Raw genomic sequence first — 13995 nt, forward strand, 5'->3', positions numbered from 1 at the left:
GAAGAGATGGAATTCCTGTGGATAGTGTTTGTTGTTCTTGTTTTCCCCCCCCAGACACTCCTTTATTAGAAGTCTGAGACAGAGTTGACCTCATCTCTGGCACGTTGTCAAAACAACTTGCTTTTAGATAATTCATTTGTAGCTACATTTAATGTTGTGCTGAGATGAGCGATTAGTTGAAGGACAGGAAATCCCCGCTGTGTCCGGCTCTTTTGTCAAAACCAGATCCAAATACGTTCCAAAACCTTTAGGACCCCGATTCCAAAAGCAGTTGGAATGCTGTGAAAGGCATAGAATAAACAGAAGGTGATAACTTGCGAATCCATTTTGACATGTGCTCAGCTGAACAGCACAAAGACCTCGTCAGCTTCAGTTATTTTTATGAATATCATCCAATTCTTAGTTCGAGGTCAAGGAGATGTTGAAAGTCACTTTTCAAACAAGTTGGGACAGGAGCAGCAAAAGACGGAGAAAGTTGTGAAATCCTCCAAAAACATTCCACACGACACAGGTTCATTGGGAACAGGCAATAGTTTCATGATTAGGAGTGAAAGGGGCTTTCTTGAGAAACTCAGTGGTTCATAAGCAAGGATAGGCAGAGATTCACCACTTTGATAAGCCCATGATTGTAAAAAAGTATAAATACAACATGGGCTCAGGAGTGAATTTCACAGCCGTTGTCAGTAAACAGATTTTTTGATTTACGTTTTACACAGCGTCCCAACTGTTTCGGAATCAGTTTTATACCATTGCAAATTTGAGGTAAAATCTGCATCAGGGCCGGCCACACCGAGAACGATAACTATAACGGTAACAGCAAATAGATTGTTTTAAAAATGGTTCTAACTCAATTTGATGTCCACACCCCAACCACGACGACGACAGTGGTAAACAATATTTCTGTTATCACTTTCAGAGCAATTTGTAGAAGGATATAAACACTGGTAGCCAATCGAGCTTCATCTGAATATACAGGATGTCACACACACAACTTATTAAACACATCATTTTACCTGAGTCATACCTCCTGTCTTTGGTGCTGATGTCTCTGAGGATAAGTAATGTTAACTCAGACGAAAGCATGAATAAGATTTGTCTTCAGCCATACTCATTTTGTTTCTCTGCACAGTGACGGCACTAATAGGTCATCAATATCCATTTTCTCAAGCAGCCGACGCAGCTGGATCATTATAGTTATTGCGCTTAGTGTGGATGGCCCTTTATTCCTGTTGCCTTACAATGTTTTGTCCCGTGATTGAACCTCTGCTGTCCCCTGCTCTACTTCCTGGCTTGGATCGATTTTTGGAGCCAAGGTTGGAGGCACTGAAGACAAGTCTGAGTGACAGAGGTCCTTTACTGCCTCCTCCATCCTGACATCCCCACTGTCTTCTCCTTCATGCTCTTCCTCTTCTGCTTGTTTAGAGTCCTCTGTGCTGCACCACATTACTCTCACAGCTGCCACACGTGTGGGGCTTCCCAGATCACATCTGCCGTTTTCTTATGCCCCTGTATGTCTCAATCAGCCTGTCTACACCTGAAGCCCTGTGTGGTACAAAACGTACTATGTTTTAGTCTGTTTTCTCACTGGAGCAGAGTGGGAATGTGTGTTTTTTCCGGATTGGATCTATTCTGGAGCATACAGCCATGGGTATTGGGCTACCAGCATTGAAAAAACATTTGACCAGGCAGGTCAAGCTTCCCACTGCTGCACTGGCGCTGTAAATGCTGACTGGGCACCATTTCCTAAACGATGATTTCTCTGTGTGTTTCTTTCATTACCCATCCTGCCTCACTGTTAACTGCTAACAAGCGGCTTTGTGTCTGTCACGGTATTCGCATCACTCTTCGGTGTGTGTGTGTCTCTCTCTCTCTCTCTCATCCCACTCCCCTCCTCACAACCATCACTTTGTGGCTCTCCTGCCCCGCTCCTCCTCCTCCTCTTCCTTCTCCACCTCCTCCTCCCTCTCCTCCTCTCTCTTCCGCCATCCCTTCTTCTCTGTGGTGTTTGCCCGTTGTGTGCATACTGCAGGCTAGCGTTGGATGACGCCATTCGCCACAAGCAGCTGAACATCTCCCGTTTTTCACCCAGGGTGGCGGGGGAGAACGACTTCCTCCAGACAGTCATCAACAAAGTTATCACCGCCAAAGAGGTCAATCACAAGGGCCAAGGTACAGTGCAAGGTTCAGACACAAGAACCAAGGAGGGAACTCAAGGTTCACGTTATTGTACCTGTTTTCTTCATGCTTGATGTGTTAAAGACATTTCCTGTGTTTTTTTTTTTTCATATTTCAATTGGCTTTTTTTTAAAGGTGCAGTTTATGGGAAGTGGCCACCTCTCACATTCATACTCCACACAAATACGGGAAGACATGTCACCATAGTAGCCACTAACTGATCTTCGGTGTAGCTGCTGAAAGCTCTGGGTAGCTACTCGGAGTAGTATAATGAGAAGGGCTGGGCAGGGCTAGCAGGTTAGCGTGCTAACTTCAGCAGATAACCCTACAACACAGAACATAGATTTCAATGTCAAAACTCTTATTTCTTGAAATTATGTTGACAAATTGAACACATTTTTGAATGTTTTAAAATAAGTTTTATGTATTGCACCTTAAAAGTACACAATATAGTTTCACTTTGTTTAGTTTCTTCAAATCTAGTTTTAATTTCTTCCAGTTAACTAAATATTTTTATTTATTTATTTTAAAAACAAACACTAGGTAACTATAACAACCGTGGGTACAATATTTTTATTTTTAATCATATGAATCAGACTTTTGCTACAAGTTGCCTTCTTCAGGAAATTTGTGTAAATGGAACAAAAGAAGGACCTTGAATTTGATTGTGCAGCTTCTATGGCCCCTCTCTCAAACCTACTGTACCCGCAAGCCAGCAGCTCACCAGACAAAATGTGCACTTTTCCTTCAGCTCTTCAGTGGTTAACTAATTGGTTAACTGCGTCTCACTGAACTGCTGTAATTTTCTTTCATACCACATTTAAGATCTGTTCCTACAAAGTACCATTACCCTGAGCAAACTGGCAGGGTGTTGAAACTGTTCATCTTGCTAACAAGAACATAATTCTTTGTCAAGTGCTCGCAATATAAATCACTGCTCACACTATAAATAGTTGCCCTCATCACCATGACTACGGGATCCAAGTAATCCAGCTGTTAATTAAGCTGGCGAGTCCTCTGCAAAGACTCCGATCTTATCAGTGATTTGACATCTGCGGGGTAGAAGAACAACATTAGCCATCTTAGGGATTTGCGTTGGGAGGGGGCCAACATGACAGCCCTCCATGGCATTGTCATGCCCTATGAAGACGTACTTGGATAAATGTCAGGTTTGCGCCGACCCACGGTGGGAGGAACAGTGGAGCGCTGAGAGCAGCTGCCTCGGTCACGCTCGCATATCAAAAGGCCTCCAGCTTGGCTAGTGAGAGATGTGTCACTCATAACAATATGGGGCCCGCAAAGTGAAAGTGAGTAAAGCTTCGGGGCTCATTTTCGGTGGCCTCTGAAGGGGCTCACTACAGGACGACCGCTTTAATTGGGTGCCTTGCTTTCAGTCTTGTTCACAAGTATGTATCTGCGCTGCTTTGTTTTTTTCCTGAGAGAATATTAAGTGTGGTTACAGAGCTGGTACACCATGCAGTGTCTGCAAAAAAAGAAGCTTTTCCATCCAGTCCAAGAGGAAAGCAAAGCAAGCTACTGGCGTTTAAATTGTTTGGAAATATGACCCGCGAACGTCCCCTGAAGGCCCTTTGTTTAAGAGTTATTGAAAGCCGCAGAGTTTCCCTTTAAGCTTCACACTTTTAGGTGTTGAGACCAATTATCTGGGAATTACATACTGATTTGAATATTCTACCATAGCAGTCAGTTATTCTCATAAAAACAAAGAGTGCCTTAAGAATAAGTCGGGGGCATTGGGGACAGTATCATGAATTTTGCAGGGGGTCAGAAAATGTGTAATTTCTTTTCTTGAAAATGTTCCAATTTAGGAACAAGCATCTGTTTGTTTTAGAGAGACATTTGTTTGTTTTTTGCTGCCAGTGTTCATCCTCAGAAGTAACACTTTCTATTTTAGCCAAGGTTTGTTTGTCTTTTTACCATTTACAGTCCCAATATGTTACGTTTAGTCTGATGAGAGTCTGCGCGAAGGAAATTAGATGTGATCATCTGCATGTAGTATGATAGATGCCAAACATGCTTTTTAGTTTTTCTTTTGTGGTTAATTTCGTTCCAATTACACTACACTTTCATCTAGCAAGGAAAGGATAAACAAACACACACACACACACACACACACACACTTGTTCCCGCTGTCATTATGTTTTCTTAAATACATCCCCGTGGGTAGATTCTATTTTGCGTCTTGCCCTGCAGCTTTTAGATGTCACAGAGAGACAAAAAAACACTTGAAGACATCTCTTTTTAGTATTTTCCTGGGGCAGTTAGCCCTCCTGTTGTCTCCCCTCCTCACGTTATCCTCGTCCGTCCCCCTCCCTTTGCCCTTGAATGCATCACCAGGCCTGTGGGTGACCCTGAAGCTGCTCCCCGGAGACATCCATCAGATCAGGAAGGACTTTCCTCACCTGGTGGACCGATCGACAGCTGTGGCTCGCAAGATGGGCTTCCCTGAGATAATCATGCCAGGTTGAGTGTTTTTTTAAAAAAAAAAGTCTCTGCAAGTCTCCTTTTTGAATCTGATTGGTCGAGCACATCATTCATTCAGGAAGTGATTTTGAGTTAAGATCTACTGTTTTAGAAAATGTAAGTGAGGGAGAAAAGAACATATCGTACATCGTTAAGGTTTGATTAAGGCATTAGTTATGTAATGGACTGAAGTCACCCAAAAAGTAAATGGTGCCAAATATCCACTTATGCCACCTAAAGTGTAATGGGTTATGCAGTAATATTCATATATATTGAAAATGAATGAATAAATCCACGATCGTTGGGCTCTGAAGACTGTAAAAGTGAGGATTTTTCTCATATCTTCTGTCTTTTTTCTTGAAGGTGATGTACGAAATGACATCTACGTGACTCTGGTTCAGGGGGATTTTGACAAGGGGAGCAAGACCACACCCAAAAACGTTGAGGTCACCATGTCTGTTTATGACGAGGACGGCAAGAAACTGGAGGTACGATGGAAGAATTTTAACTTACTCCTTTCTTTTTTCTTCTGGGTTCAGCTCAGTCTCAGCATTCAGGGCACAAGTGCTACAGCCAATTGGTCTCTCAGACAGTCTGTGATTTAGCGAGCTTTCTTTAATCTCACACAGCTCAGCACGCTGCTTAACTGACCAGGACTATAAAGCAGTGTGATACACAGGCCAGACCGCCTTTGCCACCCGTCATAAAATGACAGAATGCGGTAGTTGTGCTCTGTGGTTGATTGAGTAGCCTGAAAATCTGGCTCGCCGCTGCAAGTATCAACCTTAATCACTTTCAGAGTCGGTTGCAGACCCAAGCAGGTGGACAGGGATACGGACAGCATGGTTTGAAAGTTGTTAAAAAAAGTGATGACAGATGTGAAATGAGCAGTCAGTGGTGGCGGGAATACTCCTAGTCAGTAAAGTAACAATAACAGTGTAAAGCCAAATGTTTTTAAAGTATCAGAAGTACTCATGATGTAAACTGGCCACTTGCAGAGTGTTAAAAAAAAGTGCGTAGATTCTTAGTTTAGTTCCCCTTCGTCATCCGTCTGATTGCTTCATTTTAGCTCCTTTCTCTTTGAGTCCCCCCTCTGGAAAAGCCCAGTCGGCTCTGATTTGTCAGTTCTAACAGGCATGAGCGTGTTTCGTGCGCCGTGTTTCCACATCAGCTCTGTCATTGTTTTTGCAACCGTGGCCATGCTGGGGGTTGAGGCTGTGGTCTGAGTCCTTTGCAGGGTTCGTACGGGTGCTTGAAATCCTTGAAAGTGCTTGAATTTCAATGTTGTGTTTTCAAGGTCTGAAAAGTGCTTGGATTTTAGTTTAAGTGCTTGAAAGTGGTTGACATTATAACTCTGTGTCTTTTACAAAATTGGGATCACACTGGATAATTAATTTCTGAAGTTTTTGCTATTATAGAATATAATTTTAGATGTTTACAGCATAATACAATGTACATAATTGTGATAAAAAGTGAAGAAAAAAATCACAAGTATATATATTCCTTTAGATACGTATTTTACCCCAGCAGTAAGGTGCTGGAAAATCTTAAAAATGACCCTTAAAAGTGCTTGAAAAGTGCTTGAATTTGACCTTGAAAAATGTGTACGAACCCTGCCTTTGATACTTTCACAGTATTTATATAGCACCTCGACCTGCTTTATAATCACTAAGATATAAAGGAAATTTGACTTTATACAATATGGGACCTTTGACTTATGTGCACCAAGTAATTTTATTATTTCAGGGGTTTTCCTTTTAGTTTTGTTGTGAGAGAGTTTACAACTTTATTGTTCATAGTTGACCATTTGTTATGGTTATGGTTATGGTTTATAAATACAGTTTAATAAAAAGAACAGAGATGTAGTTGAGTAGAATATCGAGCAGCAAAAATGTGATATAATTAAGTTCAAAGTTCAAGTACCTCAGTATTAGACTTAAATACAGTACTAGCTTTAATTACCTTTTCTAATGAAGTTAAGAGGGTGATTTTCTCCCCTGTCTATTTTTTTTTTTATTGCAAGCTGTGTCAAAAAGTTACACATGTATTTAGCTGAAATATGCAGCCTTTGGCACAGGAACCGGTTAATTATATTTTTGGTGCTGGTCAGCAATTAACTATTTTAATTTCAACTCATACCTTTTGTGGGGAATTGGTAGGAAAGTCTGCAATTAATGATGTTAAGCTGCAAAATCTGAACGTCATTTTAAATGTATCTAGTAAATGAAAACCATGAAGACACAAACAAATCCACGTCGTCAGCCTGCAAATTGGAGAGTGTTTAATTGACTTCCGAGTGCCTTTTACTTTTTCCTAATCGTCTGTCAACCCGTCAGTGTCTAATGTCCTAATACAGCTTTTGTTTCATCAAGAGTCTCTCTCCGGTGACCCTTTTCACTGAAGTTTAATTATTACCACCCATACTTGACTTTACCTCTTGTTCTGCAGAGGCCACATCAGTTAACGGGGGGGATATGAGAGGTTTAGAGCGGTTGCACATGAGGAGTATGTGGGAGTCGGTTGCTCATGTGTCAATGACCTTCCAGTTTTAGAGTTATTTTTGAGACTTTTGATGTAACTCTGTGGTGTTGTTTGGGGACACAGATTGTAGTGAAACAAAGTGGAAACAGACGGCTCTTCCCTCCCTTACTCAGTAGTATTATTGTTGGCACCGCTGCCGCATAGACAACTGCTGCATCGCCCAACTACCAACAACAACAGGAGGAGGAAACATGAGTTTATTCATTCATTTTGTCCGTAATGGAAATGAGAAAGCAGATAGAAATGGTGTCAGGCTGCCAGAATGTCTGGATCACCCGTCAGCCTTCATTTTTCTGTGAGATTTCGTGCCTGCTGGCAAAATTACATATTGCAAGCACAGTTTATAGCGAACTAATCCAAACTCTGATGGTGTCATTATCCTATAGCCATAAAAAAAAATCATACGTTAAAGCAATAAAAACTAAAAAAACCCATTTCCATTACCAGTTTAAAGTACACCTAATATGTTGTTGCAAGGCATTAATGCTATAATGTCTACACTTGGTACACTTATGTACTCGGAGTGAGAGTGATTGGAGATGACAGACCCCAGGTCTCGGAAAAGACCTCCTGCGAACACTGAATCGGATGCAAGCCGCTGCCTCAATTACACACATTAGTCTTAGATTGAGAGGCGTCATCGCGATTTTGCCCAGCAGGATGAGGAAGTGTAAGGACTCGGTGGTGATTATACTGTAAATGCAGTTCTGGAGTCGCTGAAAGCAGTGATGATCATTGTGATTATTTGGGGATGTTTGCGATTGCAGTATAATTTGTAATGCATCATTTACACATTCTTTTTTTAGAGAACTCACAAACACGGGTGAAAAACAAGCGCAACGCCTCCAATTTTAGTTTGAGGTGTTCTCTCATGTTGTAGGCCCAGAGTTGCCACCTCTACTAGTCCGTTTTAGTCACCTACAAGCAGCTACACGGTGTTGTTACAGAACACATGTTGCCTTTGAATAGGCTGTTGCACCGTCAGAGCCTCTGGGCTGTAATCATGGGAGTCAGTGACAGCTGTCGACAGTGATCTAGTGACGCTGATCGCATCTGTGGGTGTCATGGCAGTGTTGTCAGTGCAGCGCTGGAGCTCCCGTCAGCATGCCGAGTTGCATCTTTTCACAGAAATGTTCCATCTCATCTTTCGGGTTTCCCAAGGGATCAGTGCTTTCCCCTCTTCCTTCCTGGATTTTAATTGACTAAAAGGAAATTGTGATTCTGAGATGAAAGACAAGGTCACCGCCTGTCTGTCGCATTCAAAGTGTGAAGAGGTTTGAATGTGATCTTTGATAATAGAAAACTATCTCTTTATTTTGCCCAAGATTACAGTCGCGACTACTACAGCCTCAAAAAAGTTTTGTTTACATCGAGGTATTTATGTGACAGAATGAAGAAGCTTTCATGAGCTAGGCACTTGAGAAAAGGTATTTCTGAGCAGATACATCAAGGCAAAAAGTAGGTGTACACATGTAACTTTTCTCTGTGGACATTTCTGTCTCTGTTTAAGCCGTCTCATCCCCTCTCTGTCCTTACTCCTGGAGTCCTTTACCCCCTCCGGATTTCTTCCTCTGTCTCAAAGAGGATTTGCGATGTTGTGCAGTGAGAGTCTGGACAGTGACTTCTTATCACCTTGACATATTAGCCCACCCCAACAAAACCTGCGGCTAGACCTCGGTCGCCTCCCTCCCCTCTTGGTGTCTCCGAAAATCTGAAGCTGTCACAAATCTTTTAGTAAACGGGCAGAGTTTGCTAGAGCTAGCACCTGCCCCCCGGATCTGCTCGGCGTGGCTGGGGGAGACTGGGCCTGTTATTCCTCATAATTGCTGGTTGTCAGAATCCATTAGTGTTGGAGTATTTTAGCAGCGGCACACAAGCAGGCCAGGGAGTCAGCTGCAGCAGTGGGAGGAAAAGGAGCAGGCTGGCTGAGCGCAGATTGATTCGAAACAAGGCATGCGTGCCATCCGCTGTCACTCCATCCCTTGAGCCAAATCCCACAGGGGCTCGCGTAGTATTTTACATACGCACCCTGACCTGTTGTAGTAACTCAGGGGACCCACCAGGAAGACCAATTTACTTGGCCGGATCCATCAACACCAGCTGGTCCGCTCCCCTGCACCTGACTTCCCCTCGACTTCGTTACTACATCAGAGCTACCGCCCCTCCTTCTTAAATAATTAATTTCTAATTTATTTCTTATTTCCACAGTGCTGTCGTGAGATTGGCAGCCAACAGGCAGGTGCTCATGCATAAAGCGCATCCACACTTTTAAAGGCCATTCTTCTAGATTTAGGCGTTCTGCTCCAGGGACTCCATTTCATGAAATACTCAATTTTCCACATGCTGCTAGTGTGCAAATGTTTTGACACAGTGCTTATAACTCAGCCACTTTGGAATAAAACCTACAACTGTGCCCGTATAATCACATAACCAGTCTGGTTGGTCGATGACTTCACGTGTGTGTGCGTGTGTCTTATTCTTTTATATCCAGAATGTGATCTTCCCCGGAGCCGGAGATGAAGGCATCAATGAGTACAAGTCTGTCATCTACTACCAAGTGAAGCAGCCGCGCTGGTTTGAAACAATAAAGGTGTGTTTCTCCCTTCCTTCCTTCCTTCCTTCCACCGCCTCATATTTCTCTTTTGTTATGCTGAGTAATACGTTAGTCATTACTTTTCCGCCTTATCTGCATTGCCACCCCTTGATATGATTCTTAAATCCATTATTCATCACAACGCAGGTTTCCATCATCAGTAATTTTGTAGATTGAAGACTGTGGTGTGTGGTGAATATTCGCCCGCGAAGCTCTAAAGACAGAACGAGCGATGAATATGAAACCATACAGTAGATTACATTTTTGATTAAGTTATTGATCTGTGACACTTAAAAGGACCACACCAGTGGTTTTGCACGTTTTAGCTCATTTACTACAAATCACTTTTACATCAAAACTAACCCTTTTACAAACCACGCCACTCACCAGTGCCTTCCATTCGTATCTATACAGGCTAGCGCTTTATATTAAAGTCCTATGTCCTCGGCAGGGCCTTTCTGTGTGAGGTTGCGTATTCTTTCTTTCTTGCTTGCATGGCTTTTCTCCAGGTGGTCCAGTTTCCCCCACCATTAAAACATACACATTAGATTGATTAGAGTTGGTACCCAGGTGCTGTACGCTGCCCACTGCACCCTTGGGATGGGTTGAGTGCAGAGTATTATCTTCTTCTTCTTCATCTTCTTCTTCTTCAATCCTTTTCTTCCTCTTCTTATTCTTGTAAAAGGCCCTTTTCATTAGTTTGTTCCCAGCTGGTGACCTTTGTCGCATTTCATACCCCTCTCTCTCTCATGTTTCCTTTCTCTTACTGCCTAATTAGCTGTTAGTTTAATAAAGGATTTACCCTAATGAGGCATTGTTTTTACTTCCAGTTGCTACATAAAGCATGATTATCTTGTAATAAGTGCATGGTTAACTGCTCATGCTGAATAAAGTGTGTGTTAATCTTTAAAAAACAACAAAGAAAAGGTTTACAGTGGTACAGACATAATACAAAAGTTAAACTCAATAAAAGTGATTTTAATTCTGTTATAAACAACAAAGTCACAAAACTTTTATTAAGGTTCTTAACCAGTCAGTAAACCACCAACAAGTTCTGCTTCTGCTTATAAATGTCTTTATAATCTAACAGTAAACATGTTTATGATGCTTTTATTAACACTTTACAGCGTTTGGAGTTTCATTCTGCTCCCCATCTGTCCCTTACATCATCTTTTGAGTGCGCGTTCATGGCCGTACGTTGCTCACACTGTCCCTGTCTGTCCCTCAGGTCGCTATTCCCATCGAAGACGTGAACAGGAGCCACTTGCGGTTCACCTTTCGCCACCGCTCGTCGCAGGACTGTGAGTACAAACGTCGGCGTGCAGATAATCCGTTTCGCTGATGACCAGCTGCACATTTAGCCGCTCATCTATCCACGGCAAAGAATAATGGAAGATATCCAATCCAGGCAGATGTGTTGCGGGGTGATAAATACTTTGAAGCTCACCCTTTGTCACATTAATCAGAGGCATTAGTCTGGCCCTGCACAAAGCTGTGTCATGGAGTGGCTTGTCAGGGTCTACAGCTGGGATGTTAAAAATGCCTGAGGGGACTCGTTTGTTTATTGGGACCAGTGTCTCGCTGAATGCCGCCAGTGTTGTATGTCCTTCTGTTTTTTAACATCCTTTTTAATTTCGGGGGTTTCGAGGGCAGGGAAACCTGGTGCACTGCCATCCCATCTGCCTGCCACATGGCGAGGCCATCCCTCCAGCAGCAGGAGTGGGGCAGGGAAAATGAATTTGGAGAGGTGATAGTAGCCACGACACTGGTGGATATGTATTAAACAATCAACTCATATGGCGCAGAAGGCAATGCAGAATTGGGGAGAGTGGAGTGATCTGCAGCTGTCGTCATCCAGTTCCAAAATCCTTCAGCTCTGTCTGCCTCTCACCTGCATGCACGCGGTTTGGAGGAAATGGCCAGCTCTCAGAGTTCAGCGCCTGCTTATAATCCACTTGGAGGGCCTTCTTGTCATGCTCGGCGCTTTGCTTCATTCTCTGCAATGCTGTCGCGAGGCATGCCTTTGAAACTCTGTGACTCGCTGTTATCTCGCTGTAACGGTTGCTTTAGAAACTGGCTCACCTCAAGTGACTGTGGGACTGCAGGGGCATGCTGATGCCGCCAAACTTTAACTTGTCGCTGACAATTGGCAATAGAAAAAAGATGTGTTGAAGAAGTGGAATGGCTTGATCGCACTGGTTTTGTGTGTGGTGTATGCTGCGTGCTCTCCTGTTTGTGACACCTGGACGTTGATATCCCGGTACACATGAATACATTTCTATCAACGCTTGTGATTGTCTGCATCTGTGCAGGCGTGCCTCTTCAGCATCCAGCCACATTCTGTCGTTTCAGCCTGAGCGGTTGAGGATGAATGCGCTTTGATATCCGGCTGCCTGCAAAACACTCTAGGAGCTGTCGCGTTTAACATTCTGCTGGATGTAGTTTCTCCATTTGATCATCAGTAAAGGGAGACAAGAGTGAAAATGTATCCCCCTTTATCATCGCGTGTCAGACTTAAACTTTCATCTCAAGGCGTTAATGACTGTAACCGAATAATTTACAGTTACGTTTACATGTGCAGACGTATGACAGTTACACCCCTGTCTCTGCAGTCTGTTACTGTGTGATATTAATCACACTGGAAAAGCTTTTTTATCTGGGACAAAAGAGAAATGTTTAACCTCTCTGAGAGTTTTCCGAAGAAAAGCGAAGGGGAGATGGTCTGTCAAATGTCCCTTTTAGTCGTCTGCCTCTGCAGTCATCCGCCCGTGTCCTCCTTGCTTCCTCCGCTGCTCCTAGCTAGTGCTGAACTTTTAGCCAAAACGCAGAGTGACAGAGCTGCTCATCAAGGCCACTGCTCGAGCTCATGTGCTCAGTGTCTCGACCCCCCCTGGTTCAGAATCAGGCCAGCGCTAACACAGTGCATCAGACTACCACTCCAACATTGTCAGGCTTCATCAGACTGATGGCTGCTATCACAGGCGCCGCCGTGGCTGTAAGAGATCCCCGCCATCTTTTCACTTCGGTTTCATCTGTCATTATGCCACTACCTGGTGAGTGGGGTAGAGGGTAGGCTTTAAGATCTGGCACAGTACACTCACCATAAATCTGGAGTGACAGGCCACCTTAGAGGTGGAAGAGTGCAGAGCTTCGACACAAACTTGACTTTGATTGGTTTGAAAAAGTAGCTCTGTCCTGAAAGTGACCTTTTTTTCCCCCTTAATGCAGAGTTTCGAGTCTGCTGCTCTCCTTAGGAAAGTCACGAATCATTTTTCTCACCTGGGTGGCATGCGTACAGTGTTTTTCCCTCCACTGGTTCCTCTCAAGCCAGCCCAGCAATTATTCACCGGCGAGGCTGCAGGCAGCAAACCAATGAGGGGATTTATGCAGATAGAATGCGCAAGATACTTCCATGAATCATGTCTTCCCGCACGTAAATTTGAGCTTGTTGATCCACAATGATGATATACGTGGCCCCATCCAAACGCTTGGTTACAAGACAAAGTCATAACTCTTTCGCTTGTTTACATGGCGTTTCCCCTCAACACCACCGAATACAGTCACACACATGCGTGTGTGCACATACACACAAGCAACGAGAAACTCTCTTCCAACCGAGGGGAATATACAAACAGCTGCAGGGCTGGGACCAAGTGCAAATATTTATTCATGTGCTAACAGGAAGTGGACACACAAGATATCTCGGTACAAACCTTGGAGAGAAAAAAAGTGGCTCATTCTTTTTTTTTTTATTTGGCAAATATGATTTATGAGAAGGGAAATCTCATCTGTTATTGCATCTCCAAGGTGCTCTTTACCATGTACAATTAATTCACACCTTGTATGCTTATTGTTCATATAGACATCAGAAGGTAACAGGAGATTCTGGTTCCAGCTCTGGAGCTGACACAGGGCCTTAAGCGCCTAGATTAACATTTGTGATCATCGGTTTTAAAAACATTACAACCTAGGGCTAATAATCGCACATTAACTTCAAGGATAATTTAAAAAAAGGTTACAATAGTATTGGTGTATGCTGTCAGTTATAGTTGTTAAAAGGACAATTGGAATCAGCAGGTCAGACTCATCTCATCGTTTGTCCAAAAACCAGGAGAGTATACTATGCATGAGCACAGTTGATCTCAAATTTTAACAAAAACCATCAGCCGCTCCTCCCATCTGCCCGTCTCCTGGCCTCCTCACGT

The 13995-nt window shown here is 43.2% G+C and overlaps 1 protein-coding gene across 4 annotated transcripts in view; it reads left to right on the forward strand.

Moving 5' to 3' along the window:
* dock1 (dedicator of cytokinesis 1) overlaps window positions 1-13995 on the forward strand; it is a 206031-nt gene that overhangs the window by 34023 nt on the left and 158013 nt on the right. For 2 of the 4 annotated variants that reach the window (XM_030400621.1, XM_030400622.1), the window contains exons 12-16: window positions 2030-2169; window positions 4531-4656; window positions 5020-5144; window positions 9689-9787; window positions 11019-11091. In XM_030400621.1, the coding sequence (XP_030256481.1) occupies window positions 2030-2169; window positions 4531-4656; window positions 5020-5144; window positions 9689-9787; window positions 11019-11091 (563 nt within the window). The remainder of the gene's footprint in view (window positions 1-2029; window positions 2170-4530; window positions 4657-5019; window positions 5145-9688; window positions 9788-11018; window positions 11092-13995) is intronic. The other 2 variants (XM_030400623.1, XM_030400624.1) reach the window with 1 other exon arrangement.

This window comes from Sparus aurata, chromosome 20 (assembly GCF_900880675.1).
Source record: "Sparus aurata chromosome 20, fSpaAur1.1, whole genome shotgun sequence".
Classification (NCBI taxonomy): domain Eukaryota; kingdom Metazoa; phylum Chordata; class Actinopteri; order Spariformes; family Sparidae; genus Sparus; species Sparus aurata.